At 40.1% G+C, this 27,601-nt stretch overlaps 1 protein-coding gene across 2 annotated transcripts in view; it reads left to right on the plus strand.

The window, feature by feature from the left end:
* The window catches only part of LOC126297566 (26S proteasome non-ATPase regulatory subunit 2), a 116,997-nt gene that overhangs the window by 44,460 nt on the left and 44,936 nt on the right, over positions 1–27,601 (plus strand). For both annotated transcript variants that reach the window (XM_049988506.1, XM_049988507.1), the window contains exons 8-10: positions 2,281–2,387; positions 6,007–6,133; positions 15,159–15,410. In XM_049988506.1, the coding sequence (XP_049844463.1) occupies positions 2,281–2,387; positions 6,007–6,133; positions 15,159–15,410 (486 nt within the window). The remainder of the gene's footprint in view (positions 1–2,280; positions 2,388–6,006; positions 6,134–15,158; positions 15,411–27,601) is intronic.

Here is a 27,601-nt window from a genome sequence, read left to right on the forward strand (position 1 = left end):
TTTTGTAGGTTCGGTGGATGGTGGAATACCACTGTGGGAGTGGTGGGTGGGATAGTGGAGAGGATATTTCTCATTTCAGGACATGACAAGAGGTAGTCAAAATCCTGGCAGAGAATGTAATCCAGATGCTCCAGTCCTGGGTGGACTGATTTATGAGAGGAATGCTCCTCTGTGGCCGGACAGTGAAACTTTGGGAGGTGGTGGTTGTCTGGAAAGATAAGGCACGGGATATTTGTTTTTGTACAAGTTGGGAGGATAATTACAGTCTGTAAAGGCATCAGCGAGACCCTCGGTATATTTAGAGAGGGACCACTTGTCACCACAGATGCGATTGCCACAGGTGGCTAGGTGGTATGGAAGGAACTACTTGGTATGAAGCGGGTGACAGCTGTCAAAGTGGAGGTATTGTTGATGGTTAGTAGGTTTGAAATGGACAGAGGTACCGATGTAGCCATCAATGAGGCATAGGACCATGTGAAGCGAATGGGGGAGAAGCTGTTGAACATTCTAGAGGAATGTGGATGAGGTGTCCTCACCCTCAATCCAGATCCCAAAGATGTCATCAGTGAATCTGAACCAAGTGATGGGTTTAGGATTCTGGGTGTTTAGGAAGGATTCCTCTAGATGGCCCATGAGTAGGTTGGCATAGGATGCTGTCATGCAGATGCCCATAGCTGTACCTCAGATTTGTTTGTAGTTAATGCTGTCAAAGGAGAAGTAATTGTGGATAGGCATAACATTCTCTGCCAGGGTTTAGATAACATCTCATCATGCTCACTATCCTTCCCACCCCTCCCACAGTGGTATTCTGCAATCCACTGAACCTATACAATATACTCGTCCGTCCCAACACAAGCTCTGCTCCCAACCCTTTACCTCATGACTCATATCCCTGTAATAGACATAGACGCAAGGCCTGTCCCATACATCCTCCTACCACCGCCTACTCCAGTCCGGTCACAAACATCACTTCTCCCATCAAAGGCAGGGCTACCTGTGAAACCAGTTATGTGCTCTACAAGTTAAGCTGCACAACTGTGCTGCATTCTGTGTTTCTATGTGGGCCTTACAACCAACATTCTGGAACCAACAAGCTATTTATCCGCATGAATGGCCACCGACAAACTGTGGCCAAGAAACAATTGGACCACCCTGTTGCTGAGCACGCCATCCATCAAGACGTTCATTTCCATGACTGCTTCACAGCCTGTGCCATATGGATCCTTCCCACCAACACCAACTTTTCTGATTTGCACAGGTGGGAACTCTCCCTGCAGTATATCCTACGTTCTCATAACCCTCCTGGCCTTAGCTTTCGTTAGTCATTGTCCTCACCCATCTAGCCACTAACCTTTTCCATTCCAGCACTACACAGCCCTCTATTCCACCAATGCACCCAGTCTTTTTATTTCTCTCCTGTCCTGCTAGCCCCGCCCTCACTCCCCCACCCTCCGTGTAACCTCCAGACTGCGTCTAGCTGCCCTACCCTCTCTCCACCTCATCCTTGCACACTCCCGAGCAGCACTTCACTGTCCTTCACCTCTACCCTGCTACCCCTACCACTCCCCCTCCACACCTCAGCCTCCTTACCCCCACCTAGTTGCCTCTCCCATCATGTACTGCTACTTCTCGTAGTCTGGCTTCAGCTGCCAGCAACTGTGGTGTTATATATGGCAAAGGCCTTGTTGGCCAAAAGCATATTTTGTGACAGTCTTTTTGGTTTGCCTATCTGCGACTCAGCATCTCCGCTATATGGTGAATAGCAGCTATCCTTTTCGTAATATTGGTAATAAAGGAAATTTTTGACAATGAAAAAAAGCTGTGAGTATTCTACACTATTGTGAAAATAGTTTGCATATCTATTGTATGTATAAAAAGTAAGTATCTGTATACTAGATGGTTAGTAATTCTTTGCGATTTTTCAAGTTTGTGTTATAACCAGTAACTGTTAACAGGTTTGTGCATACAAATACAAACTGCATGATGTTATGGTATTTGTTTTGCTACTAGGGTACACAAGTAGTAGTGACTAGGATGCTATATGCTACATCCGGTAACAGGTGCCACTTGGTCACATGAAATGTTAATACCAGTCATTCTTCTCATGGACTATAAATCCATTCTGATCCAAGAAGGATGTTTTGTCTTAGTCCTGTCTCTTATTTTCATTCTATACTGCACCTGGATTGTGGTTACGATACTGTCACAGGTCTGTATTTGGTAGTGGTTTCATTTTTTTGCTTTTCTTTTCTATATCTTCATCAACACCTTTCATTGCAGGTATGTTGAGTGCCACAGCCTCTCTTGGATTGGTACTTCTGTGGGATGTAGATGGAGGTTTGACACCAATAGACAAATATCTTTATTCTTCCGAGGATTACATCAAGGTATGTATTTGCTATCTATTATTTAGTTTAAGTATCAAAGCTTCATATCTTAAATATGATTTTTCAGTTCTTTCTTGGGTGTAACATGTTGGGCCATCAGTTGTCATCAAGTATATTCGTACATTATTTGTGCTCCCTCTCCTCCTTCTCCCCCCTCCCCCCTCTTCCCTCCCTCCCTTTTCGATTAGTAGGCAAAAAAATTGTTCTTTCTGTAGACCCATACTTCTATGTAGCTTTTCTCCACTGCTGCATGTATTTTCCCAAAAGTGATGTTCATAACAGCAACATAATTATCTGTTGGCTATTGAGCTGTGGCATATTTCTTTTTAAGGAAGCGTAAAATTTGAAAACTGTTGTGACTTTAAGCTAAAGAGAAGCAAAACTTTTCCCATAACTAATAGATTGGGTACATGTGCTTCAGTTATTGAGTGAAATAGGTTAATGCTTTTTGTACCAAGCTGTTTTTTAAGAAAGACATTGGATATGCTTGATCTGTTGTTCTGGGTACCCATTCTTTTTGAAAACTACTCTCCACATTGTAGACCAGTGTTCTGAACATGGGATGTATTTCTGATGGGTGTTGATGGCTCTTGACACGTGCAGAAGAGTTGGATGTTGTTGACCTTCCTCTAGACACTATGTCCCAGGTATCCACCTTCTCTTAAGTAAAATGTCAAAAATAGGTAGCTTTTCCTATTATTATATTTGTGTGGTGAAACAATGAAATTTGTGTATCGATGGATTGAGTTGAGATGCGTAGAACACTGGTCCACAGACCATATATGTTGTTAGACCATGAAAACTACACTGAAGAATTGACACTTCTGGGGGAAGTTTACAAAAAGAACAGGTACTCAGAAAAACAGATTCAGTATGCCCTGCAGTGCAAGTCAACACTGCCTGTAAAGGGAAATGACACCAGTAAAGGAGAAGTCAGAATGGTAGGTCTTCCATATGCTGGCTCAGTTTATGGGAAGATCAGGAAAATACTTCAAAAATACAGTTTCAGAAGTATTTAAATCCATCGAATGAAATTAAAGATCTACTATGTTCTGTGAAAGCTCATCTAGGGCTCCAAAAATTCGCTGTATACCACATACTGTGCAAATGTGATGTAGTGTATTGGGAAAATCATAAGAACTCTTGAAGTTGTAAAGAACATAAGCATTACAGTCAACTCCAGCATCCAACAAAATCAACTGTCACCTAACACTGCGTCACCTGTGAGCATGTAATGAAATACAAAAATACCAGCATCGTGATGCAGGCAGCAAACTTTTGGGTCAGTGTAATACAAAGTGCAATTGAGATACTTTAATTACCTAGGACAGAGGGTTTGGGATTAAACTGTGGGGCCCAGCATTCAGTTTGCTTAAATCAATTCAGAAAACATATCGATGCTGTCTGTTTGGAATGGTATTGTCTTATAACATATTTCTTACTTGTAATATTTCTAAATTTTGGCACACTCCTTTGGTTTGTCTTAAATTTCTATGAGTTTGCTACATTCTTTGACAGCATGAGGCAATAATAGATAGGGTGGCACACAGTGTGTTCTGTTCACAGTGTGGTTGGTGTTCAAACTGTAAGCACCTGAGGAAGAACACTAGTGGAGTCATCAAAATAATATGTAAAGAAAATGACCTTGGCTGCAAACCCATAAACTTGTAAACCATCAGTGTCACCAAGAAAGCCTCAAAGATCACAAAAGTCTTAATGTTTAGAAGATGTTGACAGACGGGATTTCAGACAATGAGATGAAGACTTCAGAACACCTTTCATGTTGTGGAAGTAATTGTATAGATTGGCTGGGGGTAGCACACAGAGAAAAAGTAAAAATCTTCAAATACACATTTCATAAAATGTGGTGTTATGAGAATTGAGAATTGAGAAACTGTGTCAAACTGAGCCTCAAACCCATGTTTCCTGATTTTGAGTCTTACTGTGGCACAGATTTTCAGTTCTCTATACATATTTATTACATCACATTTTCAGCATATTCGAATGTTTTGTAGTGATATCATTTCATTTAGCCCTTTTGCGGGTCGTGGGGGGATATATGTCCCTCTAAATATATTTCTTGAAACGTTTAAGGGTATATGTGTTGCCACTTCTGTATGCTCCTGGCATCCAATGGCAGTCTGCTGCACAACTGCAGTTTCTGTTGTGAAATATAGTCTTCAGAGCTATGGGAAGTATATATCCCATCAAACAACAGTGTTTTAATTGTTAATGAAAAGTATGGCTACCACCAGAGTAGTTTCTGGAAGGGGCTTGGGAAGTATACTGTACTTACCACAAAGTTAATCTGTCATCTGTGATCCTTGGGAAGCATACTTACCACCAACTTATGGGTATCCAAATTTTTTGGGACTATATCTTACCACCTCTGTCTATGCCTGATATTTTGTGGTGGTACACTGCACCAGGTGTATGAAAACTACTACAACCATCAGTTTCTGTGTGTCGTGGGATCACTACTGTTGTAGGAACACATTGCTATGCTTCTGCAATATACATTATTGTGACCTGTATCAGCTCATACCTTTGTGCATGATAAAGTTTGGTAACAAGTATTTTTTAAATAAAGGAAAAGAAAATATAAAATAAAAACAGGAAACCCTGTTCATTGCTTTTTTACACATAACAGCTCACAAAAGTGAAGTGGGAAGTCCATTTACCACCATAGTTTTAATACTTCACAAAGGTGCCGCGGTGATATATGCACCACCATAGTTTTTGGTCCTAAATAAAAAAAATAAAATTATCAAAAAATAAATATAGTCAGTTGATCACAATTCTGATAGGATAGCAAAAAAATTTTCTTTGCTGGGTTGCTACAAATAATAATAATAATAATAATAATAATAATAATAATAATAACAATACCCTCCTGCGAAAGGGTTAAGTGCATCTAAGTTCCTTTCACACCTATCAGTTCAGTCATGTCATTATAGTGCATTTTATTCATTTCGTCTTAGAATTGTTATACCTGTAATGCTGTTAAAATCAGGCGTTCGTGGCAAAATCTGTTAAGAGGAGATTTGTGTGTAGTTTAACTAAAGTGTACTTATTGTCTGGATGAAATCAGCAATTTTTGGTGTAGTAATAATATTAATAAGGTTTACTGGCAGGGACAGTGGTACAAAACATTTGCCAGCCTATTAGTTTCAGTCTACAATCATTGTCTTCAGGTCTTTAGTCATCATAGATTGATCAGTTAAAGTAGGAACATGAAACTGCTTGATCACAACCATGCAACTGTGATTGCAAATGCTCTGTGATTGTCTTTGGTTAATAAATTGTATCTTAAGTTATTTGTTGAAGATTGAATTCAAAATATGATATTACAAACATTGGAGGAAATAATGTCAGTTGGAAGTATATGGTTTTGTGGCAGTGTTTGTTGTTAGAAAGTAATTTTTAAATACAGACTTACATTACTGTAGTGTGTATAGAATGAGTAAATTTTTTTAGCATCTGTAAACAATGCTTTTCTCCCAGTTTGCTATCTCATACATTTAATATTATTTTTGTTTTTAATTGTTGATAAATCAAACACTAGTTGTTAATTTTATGGTTTATTACTTCACACTAATTTAGTTTTAACCGTTTTCAGTCTGGTGCATTGTTGGCTTGTGGTATTGTTAACTGTGGAGTCAGAAATGAGTGTGATCCAGCTCTAGCACTTCTCTCTGATTATGTGCTTCATAGTAGCAATGTCATGCGTATAGGAGCAATTTTAGGTAAGTAATCTTACCAGTTTAATAATTTCAAAGTGGACTTATAATTAACTGTCTGTAGTTGACTTGTAATTAGTAGAGTCTAGTATTTTCTAGTGGCATTGAGTTGTTGGCACACACACACAAAAAGAATAAAAATTACTCTAGCTTCCTAACAAATCTCTTTTTGAGCTAGAGAGTGTGAGTGCCTGCACACACACACACACACACACACACACACACACACACAAGTTACATTGTGGTGGCTAAATACACAATGCCAGGACTGCAGTTGGGAGGAAGAGCGGTTATGTCATGTAGAGTGGGTGAAGGGAGAAAAATGGTCCAGAAGCAGGTGTGTGAGATAGGAATGCAGGAGGAAGAGGCATCAGGTGCACAGGTTAGGGATGTAATGTGTGGGCACCAGAGCTGGTGAGTTTGTGCTGTGCTGTGCTGTGCTGTGCTGTGCTGTGCTGTGCGTGGTGGTGGTGGTGGTGGTGGTGGTGATTTAGGGGAGTTGATTGAAGGAGTGAAAATTTGGAAGATGATGCAATTGCAGGACAGGAGGATTATGGGAATGAAGGTTGTGTTGTAAGGATAACTCTCATATAAGTAGTTCAGCAAACCTCCTGCGCTGGAGGGCGGCGGGGATGGGGTGGGGAGGGGTTCCAAATGACAAAGATAGTGAAGCAGTCACTGAAATCAAGCATGTTGTGCTCAGCAATGTGTTCTGGTACTTGGTGGTCAACTCTGCTCTTGGCAACAGTTTGGCAGTGGCCTTTCATTAGATTTCACAGTGGGTTGGTGGTCATGCCTGTACAAAATGCTGTGTAGAAATTGCAGGAGGTCTGATGTAGCTGCTTTCGCAGGTAGCCTTGTCTTTGTTGGGATAGGAAAAGCCTGTTACCACATTTACTTCCAAATTATTTACATTCTACCAGAATTTTCTGTTATACCTTCCTTTTGCATGCTGTGTGGTTCTTAAGTGGATACAGGAGCGAAGAACTTTGAATGCCTCTTGTGGCTTCATGGAACAATGAACATTAGTGTGCCACACCTCTCCAGCATCATGGAACTAGCTCATTTGTATATTTGATGTGATATTTTCAGCTACCTGTGGGTATAATTACACAGCTGCCTTTGCTGCTTAAATTCTTTTCTCATTCATCAGTATCCCTTTGTTCTCTGACTACTCAGTCTTCTATTGAGGGTACTTTTTTGTGAAATAGATTCACTACTCCCTGTACTTTTGCGCTAACCTGTGTCACCTATATATTGCCAAAAGCATGTGGCATAATGATTAGTGTTGCTGCTTTGTGTGCTGTAGGTCCCCAGCTCAAACCCCACCACCAGCAGTTATTTAGTATTTATCATTTCTGGGAGGTTCTTGAATATCTTATTTTTGTAATAATTGTGTATTCTGGAATATGTGATGTTGATACAAATGCTAGTATTCTGGAATAGTCAATGTTTTTTATAACTAGCTGCACTCTTCGTCCAATTCGGTTTCATTATGGCTGTAGATTACTACTTGTAATAAATATTCCTTCAGTGCTAAGTACTGTATTTCATTGAGACCCTGCTTTCAGATTTGGATGTGAATGGGCTTATGACGTGACATTGTTTGTTGGAGACACTGGGTACATCAAAATGTTTACATCACTGTGACTACAATTAGCTATAGTTAAAGCTGTCACCTAAATGGATAGGAACTGGAACACAAGCAATACAGTGTTCCTAAGATCCCTGTATTCAGAAGACAGGTGGATTCAAAAACAGCAATAAGTCAGCTGCACATCAGGCATCCATCACTGTTATCCAGAAACACTGGCCAGAACCCAATGAAGTGGCAGAAAGGATTTGACTGAGCCATCAAATACAACAGCATGGATTACAGTTACGAAATGTGTTTGGAAAATGTGTACTTTTTGCTTGGATGACACAGCCCAGCAGTGGTTTTATAACAACAAGGTAAAGCCCAATAGCCTGGATAAATTGCAGGCCGAAATGAAGGGATAAATTGCAGGCTGAAATGAAGAAAATGTTTGACAACAATCAGCATCAAGTCCACTTAGCAGAGAAACAATTGAAGATCAGGGCCAAATGTTGTGAGGAAATGACAGTCCTACATACAGAATGTTTTGGCTGTATACCACATTGAGAATCCAAATATGACAGAAGCTGAGGAAATCAACACTTGATGAAAGGAGTTGAAGGAAACATGTACCAAGCTCTTGTATTTAAGGATGTCACAATAACTGAGGAATTCAACAAATGGTAACAGCACCTTGAAGAAATGCAGGAAAAGGAGAATTGGAATAAAGTAATATGGGCGACTCCCAAATTTGGCTCTAAGGCAGTAGCGGAGACCCGCATGACCTATTCCCTCTTGTACACTAGGTAGTGAGAGAAGAGATACAGTATGTTATTGCGGCCAGAACTTCCAGACTGAATAGGTAAGAGATAGGAGCTGTGAATGTCAACCCAATATGGTAGGAAATAATAGAATATGTTGTAGAGGTGAAGGAATCTTTAACACTTGGTACCATCAGCCGAACGCACACTGAAGAATGGAATTGATCAACTCAGGACTGAGGCCACAGTCATCAAACCACAACCCAGCACCCAACCAGTGCAGGCACAATTACTCCTACACCAAGTATAATGTCCCACAGAAGAACGGACATTTAGAGAATGTAGGACAGCACACTAGCATGTTTCCACTGTGGATGCCTTAGTCTCATTGTATGCTGCTGCAAAGAAAGAAGGTGTGTTTTTGACAACTCTTAGACTGTGAGATGTCAACCACTACAACAGTCCTTTTCACACTAGTCAATGAAAATTCTCTGTGGATGACAGCCACTAAGGTGAATTTCATTGATGTCGTCATCGATGGTGACCATGTCTAAGCGCAACTTGACTCCGGGGCTTCCTTTTCTGTAATGCCAGATGCTTATCATTGTCCACTAAAGAAAACTATGATCCTTGATATGAAAGCGATTGTTCTGAAGGTCACAAATGGGAAGTACATCCAGCTGACAGGAACATGAATTGCTAGAATAACTATCAATGGCAGAACAAAGTCCTTCAAATTTGTCATTTTTAACACAATGTAGTCACAGTGTTGTTCTGAATGAGACTTCTTGCAGGAATCACAAGCAGTCATAGGTTGTAGAAGATCCTAGCTCCAGATTGATGAAGCTATACAAACAAGGACACACGAAAAAGATTGCTCTGGATGGTTGTTTGCCATTGAAGACCATCCCCCTATCACCAAGACAATTCCAGTTGACAGTCGAGGTGCTTAGTTAAGCTGTCAAGCTTTTGTCAGGTGGGAAAAGCTACTGAGGCTCACAAAAGAAATTTACATGCCAGCGGCAGTCAGAAGCGTTGTCTGCGGTCAAGCAGAACTTCGAAACATTAGTTGTATGAGTAGTCACAACTCACCCCTAAAGGTATGTACATAGGGACAGCCGAACCAGTCCAGGAACTACAGCTTAGTGCCATTGACAAAGAATCGTGCTCTGCTACCACTACAGAAAACACAGGCAATGAAGCTGCAGTCGAACTGCCAATAGGATCTTGCCGTTGGTGAGCGATAGCCATTCTGTGACAGTTTTTGGATGCTTCCCAATCCAGCATGGAAAAAAGACAGACCAAGTGGCCCATTGTAAAACATCATATCAAAACTGAGGATCATTTACTAATAAGTTAGCTGTCACCAGTAAAAAGACATATACTCCAGAAGGAAGTGGAGAAGATGTTGCAAGATGACATCATTGAACATTCAGAGTGTCCTTGGACCTCTTCTGTGGTCCTTGTGAAGAAAAAAGATGGTACATGATGTTTATGCAGTGACTACTGATGAGTTAACTAAGTCAAAATGAAAGATTTCTATCTATTGCTGCACCCTGATGACACACTACAATGCTCAGAAGGGGGAAAGTATTTCTCAACAGTCAACCAGCAAACGAGCTACTGGTGAACTGAAATTGAGTAGGCTGACAGGGAAAAGACCGCCAGGTTGCCGAGGCTGACCTGGAAAAAAAGCTTCAGAACTCCTGATGACCTTTTGAGTGGAAAGTTATGCCGTTTGGACTGTGTGACGCCCCAACCCTCTACGAACTTGTGATGGACAACACATTTTGACCCTTTAAATGGATGGTTTGTCTTTGCTATCTAGATGGCATTGTCATTTTTTCAAAGACATTTGAAGAACATGTAAGCCACTTGTTGAAGTGTTTTGCAGACTGCAGGCCTCCACCTTAATTCACCCAAGAAATAAAAATATTGGGGCATCTAGTGAATGCCAATGGAGTCCATCACAATCCAAAGAAAATAAGAGCAGTCAGGTTTTCTGACTCCTCAGCACATTCGCGACGTGAGAAATTTTTATAGAATATGCTCATACTACCAGCAATTCATAAAGGACTTCAGTACCAAGGCACACCCATTGCAAGAACTACTGTAGAGAGATACCAAATTTTCCTGGAACTGGGTGCAAGAAAAATCTTTGCTTGTCCAATCCCAGCATTATATGACGAGAATGCTGAGTCATAACTTCAGACCATCACTAGTGGTTGTGAGATAGGTGCAGCTCTAATGCAAATTGACTAATGTGCTGAAAAGGTGATAGCTTGTGGTTCCAGAGTACTCTCCAAGTTTGAGGTGAACTATTCAACAACTGAGAAAGAGTGCCTTGCTATTGTTTTCTGCAGTCAACAAATTCCGGACATATTTATTTGGCAAACCATTCACTTGTGACGACCACCATTCTCTACGCTGGCTGACTAGCCTGTGTATGATACCACAGTGTCCCTTTCAGGGACTACTTTGGCAGAACAAAGCAGCATAGATGAAATATCAATCATCGTTGCAGTGCGTGACATGGCCACAGAACAGAGTGAAGATCAAGTCCTGCTGAGAAGCACAGAAGTCTTGAAGAAGGAGAAACGAACCAAATGAGAATTCCAAGTAATAAACATAACATTGTATAAAAGAAATTGAGGTGTGATAGGGCAGAAATGTTTGCCCATTATCCTAGCTTATCTACAGCCAGCTATCCTGAACTATTTCCATGACAATGAAACATATGGTCACCTGGGATTCGTGAAGACTTTAGACAGAATCAGATGCAGTTATCACTGGGTAGACCTGTAGCAATCCATTTGACAATATGTGAGTTACTGTAAAGAATGCCAGTGACTGAAGCACCAGGGCATATGATAACAATCCTGTCCACAGCAGCACCATTTCACTGGATTGGAATCAAACTCTTTGAGGAGGTTCCCAATGTTTACAAATGGGTATCGATGGATGATAGTGTGAATTGACTGCCTCACACGCTATGCTATTACGAAAGTTGTGCCAACTGCCAAAACCCTGGAAATTAAAAAGTTCCTTGGAGAAGACATCATTCTGAAGCATGGAGCATCCCGTCTGACAAATCTCTGAAAGTCTTCCAGTCGAGACTAGTATCAGAGGTAGTTTCACATCACCCACATGATAAATGCGTATCATCCACAGGTGAACAGCCTCACAGCTGTTGGGATTTTGCTCTTGACATATGTCGTTGTTGAACAAAGAGATTGGGATACATTACTGCCCATAGTGACATTTGTATAAAACACAGCGATGCAGGATGTTACAGGCTTCACACCTTTCTTTGTGCTCCACTGTCAGTACATGGGAACAGCAGTGGATACGCTGTTACATTTCCAACCAGGTTATACTTAGGATAGCTACATGAAACACCCCATGATCAGGAGTGAACTGAGAAGGCTGGTTCACGATAGGACATATGGAGTTGAAGATTATGTCATTCGATAAAGAAGACAAAAACACAGAGACATTGTTCAAGTCCTCTGTATGAAGTGCTATTACAGTCTAGAGGTGTAGATCATCAATGTAGCTTCAAGGAAACTGAAAATAGACTCAACAATCACAAAGCTTCGGCTGGAGGGGATACCTTGGATGCTCATCATGGTGAAAGGATGTAACAACCTGGCCAGAATGCAAGGATCTGCCAATGCCACCATTCAGAGGATCATTGACAAGATTTAGATTTAGGGTTTCGTAGTCAGTTCCAGTGAGAGCTTCAGAGAGAGAGAGAGAGAGAGAGAGAGAGAGAGAGAGAGAGAGTAGGAATGCCACAAGCTGTCTCACATGCATGGTTAGCATCGCTGGCTGGCATGCCATGGGTCCCCAATTCAAACCTAACTACCATCAGTAATTTCTATATTATGCACTATTTGATGGTTGTTTTGAGTATTGAATGTTAATTATTTTTGTCATGGGGGAAATTAACACTTAGTATTGCTCATCTGTGAAATTAGCAGTTTTCCAAATATTCACAACAATAAAAATAAATCTCTTTACATACACACCATAGAAATGGAAGTCTTTAAAAAAGTTGCAGAAGTTGCCAAGCATGGTTGGTATAGTTCTACATTTCGACAGCTCCAATTCCATTAAGAAGCTGTTGGCACACGTTGATACACCATGTAATGAAAAGTACCTGGACACCTGGCTGAAAATGACTTACAAGTTTGTGGTGCCCTCCATCGGTAATGCTGGAATTCAATATGGTATTGGCCCACCTTTAGTCTTGATGATAGCTTCCACTCCCGCAGGCATATGTTCAAATGGGTGCTGGAAGGTTTCTTGGGGAATGGCAGTCCATTCTTCACGGAGTGATGCACTGAGGAGAAGTATCAGTGCCATTTGGTGAGGCCTGGCATGAAGTTGGTGTTCCAAAACATCCCAAAGGTGTTCTATAGGATTCAGGTCAGTACTCTGTGCCGGCCAGTCCATTACAGGGATGTTATTGCCGTGTAACCATTGTGCCACAGGCCGTTATGAACTGGTGCTCGATCATGTTGAAAGTTGCAATCACCATCCCCAAATTGCTCTTCAACAGTGGAAAGCAAGAAGATGCTTAAAACATCAATGTAGGCCTGTGGTGTGATAGTGCCATGCAAAACAACAAGGGGTGCAAGCCCCATCCATGGAAAACATGACCACACCATAGCACCACCACCTCCAACATTTACTGTTGGCACTACACACGCTGGCAGACGACGTTCACCGGGCATTCGCTATACCTACACCCTGCCATTGTATTGCCACATTGTGTACCAGGATTCGTCACTCCACATATAGTTTTTCCAATGTTCAATCATCCAATGTTTACACTCCTTACACCAAGCAACGTGTCGTTTGGCATTTACCGTGTGATGTGTGGCTTATGAGCAGCCGCTCGACCATGAAATCCAAGTTTTCTCACCTCCTGCCTAACTGTCATAGTACTTGCAGTGGGTCATGATTCAGTTCGGAATTCCTGTGTGATGGTGTGGATAGATGTCTGCGTATTATACATTACGACCCTCTTTAACTGTCGGCAGTCTCATGTCAGTCAACAGATGAGGTCGGCCTTTACGCTTATGTCGTGTACGTGTCCCTTCACGTTTCCACTTCACTATCACATCGGAAACAGTGGACGTAGGGATGTTTAGGAGTTTGAAAATCTCATGTACAGTAGTGTGACACCCAATCACCTGACCATGTTTGAAGTCTGTGAACTCCGCGGAGCACCCCATTCTGCTCTCTCACATGTCTAATGACAACTGAGGTTGCTTACATGGAGTACCTGGCAATAGGTGGTAGCACAATGCATCTAATATGAAAAACGTATGTTTTTGAGGGTGTCCAGACACTTTTGATCACATAGTGTATGTGTTGAGCCTTTTTCAATCCTACCATTTTTTTCAGCATAACAATAATAAGTGTTTCGCTTCAAATGCTTTATCGTGACTGTTATTGATACCAAATGAAACAAAAAGTTCACTGTTACCAGTCACTGCTTAGTTTTATTTGAAACGCATTTTGAAGGATTAAACCTCCATTATCAGTTGGATTTACATGTGTGTGTTGTGTTATGATTTTTGAGTAACTTGTGACACTGTAAATAGTGATCACAGGCTCCTTTCTCTATCATAACATGTCACATGTAAACTGTCATATTTCACTGTGATAATTTAATTTCATATTCATGAGTACAAATAAGTTCCATATTTGAACATAAGCTTCTGCCCAGGAGATCTTTGTTTCACATGTTACTACTCCAATCCGTGTTTTCTACGAAAAAGAGCCCAAGGAAAATCATATCTGAGCATAAAATATGATTTAGTATTGTAAAGCAAAGTGAAATTAGTGATGCAAGTCTAAAGTTCTACAGAATGAACACTTTTGTGAACACAGGTGGCTTACCAGTAGTAGGAGTGATCAGCCCTAAACAGCAAACAGAAATGTGGAGCAGTTTCGCAACATATTCAGTGTAAAATTTGAAAGGAAACTCATCCATTTAGAGTTCCTTGTATTAATCCATAAATTTTAGTGTCATGATTTGTAAATACCTAACCATCATATCCATGGTATAAGCAGACTACTAATGTCTATGATTAAACACGCAAACTCTGCTTCATACCAATTTCCACACTGTTTTATTGTACTTGTTGACTTATTTTGTTTTCCTAAAGATTCTTGTTAATGATGGTTCTGCAGAACATAGTCTTTCAGCGATTAGTTCAATTTTATGCCTTTTCCCACACATTTCTCTTTGTATAAATTGGTATTGTGACTATCTTCCATGTATTAATTTTCAAATCTGGGTCGATCTTGTTTAAAAATATATATACTGTACTTTCTACATATAATGTAACTGACTGTAGAGACAGAAATTCTATTAACATATGGAGTTACTGTTGTTTCTTATACTTTTGGTAATTTTTTTAATTGCGTGCAAAGAATCTTCAGAAAGGTGCATCAAATTTAAGCTCACCCAAGCAGGGAAACCACTCTGTTTTGATTTTGAACACTAATATTTGTTGTGTGCCAATTAAAATTCATTGCAATAAAAGTATCTTCTTAATATCAACAACTTTGATGAAATTTGCTAATGTAATAGCGAATGATAAAATAATGTAATTTTTACATAATTTTAATAGTGTGTTATGAAAATAATTGATTTAAAGCTGTTAACTTGTTTCAGGGCTTGGATTGGCATATGCTGGTTCCAATAGAGAGGCAGTTTTAACTCTTCTGTATCCTGTGTTCAGTGATCCAAGATCGAGCCTTGAGGTTCTTGCCATGGCAGCTTTAGCTTGTGGGTTGATATCTGTGGGCTCGTGTAATGCTGAAGTTACTGAGACACTTATGCAGCTAATAATGGAAAGACCTGAGGCAGAACTTACTGAAAGCTATGCCAAATTTCTTCCTCTCGGGTTAGGACTTTGTCATTTAGGTAAGTCTACCCTGAAGCTAATATTACATATCTATTTTTATTTTGTTGCTTCATTTTCAGAAATGCTGATATCTTGTGACCTCTCCCTTTGCCAGACAAAAAAAAAAAACAAAACAAAACTAAGTCAACACACTCCTTAATTATATTCACACTCCCTCAGGGATATAGTCTGAATTGGAAAGTGCTGTGGGCTTGTAATTAATACACAGTACTCAAGTTCAGAAGAAGAAACCACATTGATTTATTTGCTTATGGGGATAAATGGTGAGGATTGGCAGGGGGACAAGAGAAGATAAAGCCAGACACATCTCAGAGAAGAAAGAGAATGCCAAGGTAAAGAAGCTAAGCCATTTAGCATATGCTCTATGTGGCAGCATGGAAAGAGATGTTTTTCTGTCATGGCTCCGAGAGCCCTCCGTCTCACTAGTCAGGTGATCCTGCGAAGTGATCTTATTGGCAATGTGGTCTTGCTGACAACAATTTGGCCTGTTCTGGTAGGAGCTGGTCAGTTGTTATCGCATCTGCTGAAAGGCGATTGACAAAAAGATGGACTTTTCATAAAATTTGAATAATAAAAATTACTCGCGTTTTAGGCCTGGGAGCATTTTGTACATGTGTGTGTTAATGTATTTACAGCTGTTGTTGACAGACCCTGCCTTCATATTCAAGTTGAATTAGATTCTCTTTAACTGTAAGTATTGACTGTTCACTACAGGCTATAAACAATAACAATTTGAAAGCTTAATATTACAGTAGAAGCAGTTCAGCATCACAGCTCCAGCACTAAGAAATTATTAATTAGAAAAATGATATAAATTTTGCCCCTTAGTAATCGTTAAAATCTTGCAATAATTTCGGTAAAATCGATTAATGTCGTAAATAGTATTGATGTGTTTATCTGTGCAAATTTGTCGTATGTCTGATCACAGATGTGCAATGTGATCCAATTAGTGTAATGGGGATTTGTCCTCAGCTGATGACCCTCTGTGCCATTTGTCAGGATATGTAGGCATTGGGTCCATGAGGTACAAAAATATGCGAAGACCGAATAAGTAACCTTCACCAATATATTCCATGAAAATGGTTAAAAATGGTTACAATAACGCAATTGCTATGCTGACCTCTCATAACAGTGTCTGTCACCCTAGCACTGGATGATTATTGGCTTATCGAGATTCCATTGCGAGCCAAGAAAGACTGTTATTCCACGTCTGAACCACAATAGTTGAAAACAGCGGTACTGCATGTGGGTGGCCGATGACTCAACTGTATGTGTGGAGGTGCCCTGTGGCACGCATATACTGACACCAGCAGTAATCAGAATTCCAAGACAGAGCCAGTTTACGCACATGTACGCACAAGTCTACTGCATGAAAACTGCCAGGCCTTACATCACCTTATTTGCTCAATTGTAAGATGAGGTTTTTCCCAGATTCATCATTAAAAAAATCCAATGTTATCTTGCATTCACAGATTAAACTAAAGGGTGGTTATAGTTAAACTTTTGCTACTTGAACCAGTGTAGATGGGAAACTATTTACCATGTGGGTACCCAACTTCATAAGAATGATATTTAAACTGTGTGCTTCAGGATTTGTGTTGTTAATAGTGTAGACTTACCATTATGCGCCAGTACTGGTGTGGAAACATAGAGTTGAAACACAAGCCTCAATCATTAGTGTTCATTACAGTTGCAGTCAACATGAGTCTGGACAAAGTTAGCAGGGCTTTATTCGTAAAGCTGTTTTATCAGAATTACAGCAATAGCACTACTGCTCTTCGCGAGTATCAATGTATTAAAGGAGTACCGAGAGGTCCTCTTTTTTGCACTGGTGTTGAAGAACGTGGTTCAGAAGTTTGAATCAATTGGTTATTTGGGAACTGTTCTTGGAAGAGGCCAACTGCAATTGTGCCACAAATTGTTGAAGATGTGACTGTTGCCATGACTGAGAATGCTGGATGCACTGTGCGATCTTTAAGCAGTGCACGAACTGTGTCACAACAGCTGAAAATTTCATGGCCGACCATTCAAAAAGCACTGCAAACGATTGTGAATTGATATCTCTAATGTGGTTCAAGGCTGTCATAGATGCAGATAGTCATCACATTGAGCAACATTTGTAACCCAGAATAGCAACTTAGTATACAGTTAACAAATGTTACCCTCTCATGTGAAAACTAAAATGTGTTTTATCATTGGTTTATTCATTATGTCTCTTCCATCTATTATACATTAGCAAAAGATAAAACTTGACTATTTTTGTAGTAATGATAAAAAGAGATCACAACTAAACCTTTTTCTGCATCAGCTGCCTTTTCATTTGTAGTCAGAACTGAATTGACTGTAAAAGTGGACAAATCCTCAACAATAGTATATATTTATGCAGGAGACGGTGAAAGTCTAGATAACAGTCAGTGGCATCCTAACATGTTTCATGCAGCAATGTTGTCAGTGTTCACAGGGGGGCATGATGGGAATAAAAGTGAGTTTTGCAGCTACTGGTTCAATGTAGCTACTGAGAGAGCAGCAGGCAGATTACATGTTTGGAAGTAGAGAGGCAAATAAAAATACTGTCAAATTTTCAAGACTGTATGTATGCAAAATCCGCCATTTATTCAGAAAATACAGCTGTGTTCTCAGGTACCACCATAATCAAAACCATGGACAATACAATGTAGTTGAAAGAAAGTTCATTAGGTGTCCCCCCCCCCCCCCCCCAACCATGATGATGATAACGACGACAACAATGATTAAAAATAGTAACACCCATGACTGGCTTAGGTAGAAAGCAAAGGAGGAAGTGAAGAAAAAATTACTGCAAACCATTTATTTCTGTTTTCTATTTCTCCTCCTATTGTCAGAATGTAAACAGTCTATAAATGGTATAAGTTTAGGAGACATATAATGTTAACTCTTTAGGCAGAAACTTTGTCAGTGAAACAGTTTGTAATTCTGATTATTCAGAATATGTTAAAAATCATTTCTTTTTTTCAAAGTATCTCCTTGAAGAAAAGGGGTTGTCTTATATTCGAGTAAATATGGAATTACTTGTCTCACACAGCCAGACTATACTGTGCAAAAGAAGTCTGCTTAAGGGAAAAAAATAATCAAATACTTTATGTTCATAACATCAGTCTACTGTCGTTCGACTTCAGTTGTAATTGTAGGGGAGAACACAACAGTGCTCTCCCACACACAAAATATATATAAACAGTTCAGCAGTTCACTTCAACTTTCCACTCAAATAAAGGAGTTGAATATTAGTTATTTGCTGTTGTAAAGCAAGCACATTTATTAATAATATAGAAATTAGTCAATCTATTACTCTTCATTAAAGGGGGGAAAAAAAGGTTTACTTGAATCTCAGAATTTTTATGGAGGTGTGCTGAATAGTAATGGTTTTTAAATAATACAACCTTTATTAACAGTCTGCATCTATGTATTTCATCTCTACATATTTATTTCTGAACATATTCACCGTGGCAACCAACACATTTCTCCCAATGAGAGACCAGTTTGTTAATACCGTCACTGTAGACTGTTTTGTCTTGTTGACAGAGCCACAACCTCACCTCTTCTTGCACCGCATCATCACTATCATAGTGAAGTGCTCGAAGATGTTCATTAAGTTTTGGAAACAGAGATGAAAATCAGATGGGACCAAGTTGGTACTGTATGGAGGATGATTGATGACATTGAACCCAAGGCACCGTATTACTGCAGATGTTGAAGCGCTCGTATGTTGTCTGGCATTGTCATGCTGAAGGAGAGGGTGGTTCATGTGTGGATGAACTTACTCACCGACATAGTTACATTACACACTGCCATGTTACACACTACAATTCAAAGCCCTTAGCGACAGTGTGTTGCCACTTGGGTTAGTGACGTAGGCAAGTAGACCAAGCTATATGCATGACATGTAATACCTCAAACAATGTTGAGACCAAAATAGAAAATATGGAGGCTTCGCTTTTCAGAATACCTTTGTACTTCAAATTAAAAGTTAATTCTACTGACACACAGAATTCTATAATATTTGTACATTACCAATTATCTTTAGACAGTGGCCTTCTTGTATGCACATACAATATTTTACTTGGTTCTGTGAGTCAATCTGAGAAAATCATAAGCAATGTGATTCAGTTTAAAATTCTAATAATAGTCAAATTATTACATATAATAGTTTTTTAGATTTTATCTACACTATTGTCTTCACTCATGACCCTCAGTATATTACAGGTATATTTTCTTATTGTATTGTCATTATAAAGAAGAAGTTAGTCTTCAAATTGTGTTAGAAAATTCCACTTCAACAATTTTAAGAGCTGCTATCTCAAAGTAGTAGCTGCTCTCTATAATCTTGGTGATAATTATGTTTGTCTCACTCCATTAACTCGCTGCATGTTTTGGTAGTCCTTCTTCATAAATTGTCCTATGAACATCGAAACGCAAATTTCGATTCAATTCTTTAACATTTCCCTGTTCCCGTTTTAACAAATTTCTACTGGTTTTGCTGTATTATATCATTTTTAGTTTTTCGATCATACAGTCAAACTTATTAACACGACCTTTATCGTTATAGAAGTACTATATAAAATCAAGACTGTAGTATATACAGGGTGATTGGAAACAGCCTGTAAAGCTTGTAAGGGTGTCGCAGGGGAGGCTGTGTTGAGAAATAATTGTTAAGAAACAAATTCAATACATTTCTCCGTTTCATAGTTACTTAGAACTGAAGTTAGTTAATCAGATCATAGCATGTGCAAATTCAAGCACTTGCTTGCACTAAAATGCAGTAATGCACAGACATCTGTGGGCCCGTGAGTTACCGCTTGTTGAAATGCTTATTACCAGTTAAAATGTGCCTTTTTCAAAAGTGATAATTTTAAGCTAGTGAGCTAACCAATGTTTCTTCTATTTGAGGAAACCAAACGAAGAACATATTTGACAACACTGCCTCTGGTGGGCAGCTTGAATTTGCACAAGCAATGCTAAGTAACTCTGAAACTTTGCAGTGTATCGATTTTTTTTTCTCAACAACTGTTTCTCAGCACAACCTCCACACCAACACCCTTAGAACCTTTTCAGACTGTTTATCACTGCCCTGTATAATACGGTGTTGATTTCATTAATTTCAATTAATTTTACCATTTTTGCATGTTTCAACTTTCAATATTACTTCTATACTATCGGAAGCAAACATGGAAATGAAACCATTTTTAGTCAAGTATTTCTCATGTTTAGATGATTAATAAAATAGTTGCTGGTGAAGTAGATTGAGAGATGAAGTAAATATGCCAGAATTTGAATCAATAACAGCCACCAACAAGAGTAACTTAGAAGTAGATATTCTCGGAGTAGTGAAGCAACTTAAATCACTTAATAAAAGCAAGTCTTCCAGTCTAGATTGTACACCACTTAAGTTCCTTTCAGAAAATGCTGATGCAATAGCTCTATACTTGAAAATCATATACAACCACTCACTTGATGAAAGTTGCACAGGCCACACCAATATTCAAGAAAGGAAATAGGAATAATCCACTAAATTACAGGCCAATATCATTAACAATGATTGCAACAGGATTCTGGAACTTATATTGTGTTCGAACAGTATGAATTACGTAGAGGAGAATAGTCTCTTGACACACAGTCAACATGGATGTAGAAAACAACATTCTTGGGAAACACACCTAGCTCTTTACTCACACAATGTGTTGAGTGCTATCAACAAGGGAATTGAAATTGATTCTGTATTTCTAGATTTCCAGAAGGGTTTTTACACTGGAACTGGATTCATAATTTCCTGTCACACAGGTCACAGTTCATGGTAATTGACGGAAAGTCGTCGAGTAAAACAGAAGGAAGTGATTTCTGGAATTCACCAAGGTAATGTTACAGGCCCTCTGCTGTTTCTTATCTATATAAACGATTTAGGAGAGTCTGAGCAGCAATCATAGGTTGTTTGCAGATGATACTGTTATCTATCATCTAGTAAAGTCATCAGAAGATCAAAGCCAATTACAAAATGAATTAGATAAGGTATCTGTATGGTATGAAAATTGGCAATTGACCTTAAATAATGAAAAGTGTGAGGTCATCCACATGAATGCTAAAAGGAATCCATTAAAATTCGGTTACATGATAAATCAATCAAATATAAAGGCCATAAATTCAACTAAATACCTACTAATTAAAGCAAAGGCATTTCTCATTGCAACGGGGTCTTTTTCCAAAATTTCGATGACCAACATTCTCCTCTAAATGTGAAAACATTTTGTTGACGCCGACCATCATAGGGACAAGTTATAATCCTGATAAAATAAGGGAAGTCGGAACTCATAATAAAACATGGGAAATCAGAGCTTGCACAGAAACATATAGGTTTTCGTTTTTCCCGATTGCTGTTCTAGAGTGGAATAATAAAAAATTATTGTGAAGGTGGTTCGATGAACCTCTGCCAGGCACTTACGTGTGATTTACAGACTAGCTGTGTAGATGTAGAAATAATCTAAAGCATAACTGCAGGCTAATGAGATAATTTAGATGAAAGGGGTTCTAGGGATCAATCTGTAAGAAACCTATTCACGAATTTAACTTGTCAACTAGAATTGTCACTTAAGAGGCTAGGGGTATTGGCAGAGAAAACGAGTTTTAGCCTTGCATTTGGAAAAACTGTGTGTGTTCAGTTTGCCAATCATCGTTGTCGTTTTAACCTGTGTTCTGTTGCGGTCTTCAGTCTGAAGACTTGTTAACATGCTTACCATATTCATCTCTTTGTCTCCCTCTGTGATTTTTACCCATCACATGTCCCTCCAGTACTAAACAGGCGGTCCCTTGATGTCTGAGAGTGTGTTCTAACCACCAAACGCATCTTCTAGTCAGGTTGTGCCACAAATTTCTTTTCTCCCCAATTCTATTCACTGCCTCCTCATTAGTTATGTGCTCTACCCATCTGATCTTGAGCATTCTTCTGTAGCACAACATTTCAAAAGCTTCTATTCTCTTCTTGTCTAAACTATTTATTGTTTTATCGTCCATGTTTCACATCCATACATGATTCTTCTGTAGCACCACATTTCAAAGGCTTCTGCCCTCTTTTCGTCTAAACTATTTATCGTCCATGTTTCACATCCATACATGGCTACACTCCATACAAATACTTTCAGCAGAAACTTCCTGATACTTAAATCTATACTCAATATTAACAGATTTCTCTTCTTCAGAAATACTTTTCTTGCCATTGCCAGTATACATTTTATATCCTCTCTACTTCTTTTTTTTTCAGTATGTGAGTGGGAGGTCCTACTGTTTCGGTATCTGTATCATCATCAGTTATTTTGCTGCCCAAATAGCAAAACTCATCTTCCAATTTAAGTGTTGCACTTCCTAATCTAATTCCCTTAGCATCACCTGATTTAATTCAACTACATTAAATTATCCTTGTTTTGCTTTTGCTGACGTTCATCGTGTATCCTCCTTTCAAGACATTGTCCTTTCCATTCAACTGCTCTTCCAAGTCATTTGTTGTCTGTGACAGAATTATAGCGTCATTGGCAAACCTCAAAGTTTTTATTTCTTCTCCCTGGACTTTAATTCCTACTCCAAATTTTTCTTTTGCGTCCTTTACTGCTTGCTCAATATACAGATTGAATAACATTGGGGATAGGCTACAACCCTGTCTCACTCCCTTCTCAACCACTGCTTCCCTTTCGTGCCCCCCAACTCTTATAACTGCCATCTGGTTTCTGTACAAGCTGTAAATAGCCTTTTACCACTGCCACCTTTAGAATTTGAAAAAGAGTATTCCAGTCAACATTGTCAATGGCTTTGTCTAATTCTACAAATGCTATATACATAGATTTACCTTTTCTTAATCTACCTTCTGTGAGAAGTCGTAGGGTTAGTGTTGATTTGCGTGTTCCTACATTTCTCCTGAATCCAAACTGATCTTCCCCAAGATCGGAGTCTACCAGTTTCTCCATTCATTTTAGTGTTTTGCAACTGTGACTTATTAAACTGATAGTTTGGTAATTTTCACACCTGTCAGCATGTGATTTATGTGGAATTGGAATTATTATATTCTTCTTGAAGTTGGAGGGTATTTCGCCTGTACCATACATCTTGCTTGCCAGATGGAAGAGTTTTGTTCTGGCTTGTTCTCCCAAGGCTATCAGTTATTCTAATGGAATGTTGTATATTCCTGGGACGTTGTTTCGATTTAGGTCTTTCAGTACTCTGTCAAATTCTTCATGCAGTATCCTATCTCCTATCTCATCTTCATCCGTGTCCTCTTCTATTTCCATAATATTGCTCTCAAGTACATCTCCCTTGCAAGGACCCTGTATATGTTCCTTCCACCTTTCTGCTTTCCCTTCTTTGCTTAGGACTAGTTTTCCACCTGAGCTCTCGATATTCATACATGTGGTTCTGTCTTCTCCAAAGGTCTCTCTAATTTTCCTGTAGGTGGCATCTATCTTTCCCATAATGATAAATGCTTCTAAATTCTTACATTTTCCACTAGCCATTCGTGCTTAGCTATTTTGCACTTCCTGGCAGTCTCATTTTTTAGATATTTGTGTTCCCTTTCGCCTGGTTCATTTGCTGCATTTTTATATTTACTCCTTTCATCAATTAAATTCAGTATCTCTTGTGTTACCCAAGCATTTCTGCTAGCCCTCGTCTTTTTCCCTACTTGATCCTGTGCTGCCTTCACTATTTAATCTCTCTAAGCTTCCCTTTCTTCTTCTGTTGTATTCCTTCTGCAGTAATTGTCAATTGTCCCCTAATGCTCCCTTTGAAACTCTCTGCATCCTCTGCTTATTTCAGTTTAACCAGGTCTCATCTCCTTAGTTTCCTACCAATTTGTAGTTTCTTCAGTTTTAATCTGCAGTTCATAACAAAAAAATTGTGGTCAGGGTCCATATATGCCCCTGGAAATGTCTTACAATTTAAAATCTGGTTCCGAAATTTCTGTCTTACCATCCAGGTGTCCTCCACATATACGACCTTCTTTCATGATTCTTAAATGAAGTGATTAAATTGTGCTCTGTGTAAAATTCTACAAGGTGGCTTCCTCTTTTATCCCTTTCCCACAGTTCATATTCTCCTACTATTTTCTCTTCTGTTCCTTTTCCTACTATTGAATTGTACTCCCCCATGACTATTAAATTTTTGTCTTCCTTAACTATCTGAATAACATCTTTTATCTCATCGTATATTTCTTCAATCTCTTTATCTGTATTATTATTATTATGGGTCTGAGCTTTGTGCCTATCTTGGCTACAATAATGCGTTAACTAAGCTGTTCGTAGTAGTTTCCCTGTGATCCTATTTTTTTTATTCATTATTAAACCTACTCCTGCATTACCCCTATTTGACTTTGTATTTATAAACCTGTATTTAACTGACCAGAGGTCCTGTTCCTCCTGCCACTGAACTTCACTAACTCCCACTATATCTAACCTTAACCTATCCATTTCCCTTTTTAAATTTTTTAACATGCTTTCCCAATTAATTGATCTGACATCCCACATTCCGATCCGTGGAACGACAGTTTTATTTCTCCTGATGACGGCGTCGTCCTGAGCAGCCCCCAACCGCAGAAGTGAATGGAGGTCTATTTTACCTCTAGAGAGGATCCTATGATCATTTAACCACACAGTAAAGCTGCATGCCCCTGGGAAAAATTACAGCTATAGTTTCCCCTTGCTTTCAGCTGTTCGCAGTACCAGCACAGGAAGGCTGTTTTGGTTGATGTTACATGGCCAGATCAGTCAATCATCCCGACTGTCACCCCTGCAACTACTGAAAAGGCTGCCGCTACTCCTCAGCAACTACATATCTGTGTGGCCTCTCAACAGATACCCCTCCATTGTTGTTGAACCTACAGTATGGCTATCTGTATCGCTGACACACACAAGTTTTCCCACCAATGACAAGGTCTATGGTTCAACATTAAGGGTTTAACCTATCACTTTTAAAACTAAGGGAGGCCACTCTTGATTTTAAAGAATCACTGAGATTTTTGGGCCTTATATTTGGTAAGAAGATCATATGAATGCCTTACATTAAGTTCAGAACCTCTGAAGCTGTGCCAAATATTTAAAATGTCTGAATGGGAAGAACTGAGGTGCAGATGGGTTGTGCCCCTTGCAGTTGTGTAGGAGTTTTGTTTGGTCCTGATTGGATTATATGGTTCCATTGTATGGGTTAGCACCACCTGCACACTAAAATTCTCGACTAAATGCATCTATGAAGGTTACGCCCCCCCCCCCCCCCCCCCCAGGGGGCTCACAGTTCTTTCGTGCATGAGATGCACAGGGGGCTCCAAGCTATTGCAGCCAATTTTTCCATCCCTGGCTGCATTTCCATCACTCTGCCCTCCCTCCCTACCCTTGCTCCTTCCACGTTGCCACCTCCTCCCCCTCTCTCAGTGTTCTCATTTATGTTGACCTGGCTATCCATCTGGTTTCCTGTATTGTTTGCAGTTTTGCTCCTTTTGACTGTTCTTCCATCCTTTTTGGCTTTTAGATCCCCACTTGAGGTTTCAACTCCACTTCAAAATTTCCTGTTTTTAGTGTGAGCCATATGGGGAAGAACTCCCTCCCGAGTGTCTACTGTGTGGATTCCTGTAACCAGTCCATGTGGTGGGGCTGTTATGTATGCATATGGCTAGGCCCTCTTGCAACACAGGCATCACACTTCTAATACCTGAGCTGTCCCCTCCTGACGTATGCTAAGGAGTGGTTACTTATCTTCTTGGAGCATCGGAACACGCAGTAACAGCCACCGTGCCAGATGCCGCTTTCTGTGGCTGGGTGGCGCCCATGCGGCTGAGCTCCCTGTTGATCAGAGCTTCTTCTGACACCCAATACGCAGCTCTTCATACCTTTGATCGTTCCATGAAGGAAGCCCCTGTGTTCTGCCACTTATGTGTGTCAATTGTGCTGACCACCACTGCCCTAGCTCACCAGATTGCCAGGCTTACAAGAGAGAAAGAAGATCCAACAATACAAGTCCCTCGATCACCTGTCTTATGCTGAGGTTTGCAAAAAGTGTGAGAGACTCCATCCAGTGTCAATGTCTTCAACTTTTGCCTCTATTACTTCATTTCCTCCTCCCCCTCATCCTTACCCCAGCCCCATCGCTCTCTCCCCTCATCCTCCTCTGCAGTACACACGACCTTCTGCCAGGAAGCTGTTCCCCCACCCTGGCCAAAGAGATGTCCCCCCACCCTTTCTTTGGCATCTGCTGGTGTTTGGGCTCCCTCCTGGGACTCCTCTTCCCGGCACCTCTCAGGTCAGAAGACTCTTACCACCACTCGACCACAAGGCGCACCATCTGTGCGCTCCAAGGTCACCCGCTCTCTTTTGGTTCCAGATCTTGCAGAAGCCTGTACTCCCCCTGCGCCTTGCCCTCCTGCTCCTCAAAGAGAGAGAGAGAGAGAGAGAGAGAGAGAGAGAGAGAGAGAGAGAGAGAGAGAGAGAGAGAGAGAGAGAGAGAAGGAGGAGGAGGAGGAGGAGGAGGAGAAGAAACATAAATCCCAAGACAAGGCGCCCCCGGTGCTCCCAGAGGTGCCATCTGCCTCCTCACAAACTGAGTCTGACACGTTAATTATGGATGTCATCCCATGCTTGTCGATTACAGTTACCGACCGAGTGACCTGAGCTCCTCAGCTTCTTCATGTCTACCTTGGACTCTCATCACATGATCATCCTGTGGAATTGCAACAGATGCTATCATCACTTACCAGAATTGCAATGTCTTGTCTCCTTCTAGTCTGCATTCTGTCTTGTTCTTCAAGAAACACATTTCCGTATTGGCCACTCTCCAACATTTCGTGGTTATCATGTGTTCTGTCGGAACCATGCCGACCCTGGGGTAGCATCTGGTGGGGTCTGTCTTTTGGTTTGCTCCGATGTCATTAGTGACTGGATGCCCCTACGTACCAACTTGGAAGCATTATTGGTTCGAGTGCAAACGACTCCAGCAGTCACCACTTGCAATGTATACCTCCCTCCAGGTAGGCCACTTCCTTATGTTGCAGTGTCTACCTTAATCCAGCAACTCCCCTCCCTGTTTCATCTCCTTGGGGATTTCAGTGCCCTCCATCCACTGTGGGGGAGTGTCACTTCAACAGGTAGGGGTATCCTAATTGACCATCTTATTATGGACGTCAATTTGTGTTTCC

The sequence above is a fragment of the Schistocerca gregaria genome, chromosome X, assembly GCF_023897955.1.
Source record: "Schistocerca gregaria isolate iqSchGreg1 chromosome X, iqSchGreg1.2, whole genome shotgun sequence".
Taxonomy (NCBI): Eukaryota; Metazoa; Arthropoda; class Insecta; order Orthoptera; family Acrididae; genus Schistocerca; species Schistocerca gregaria.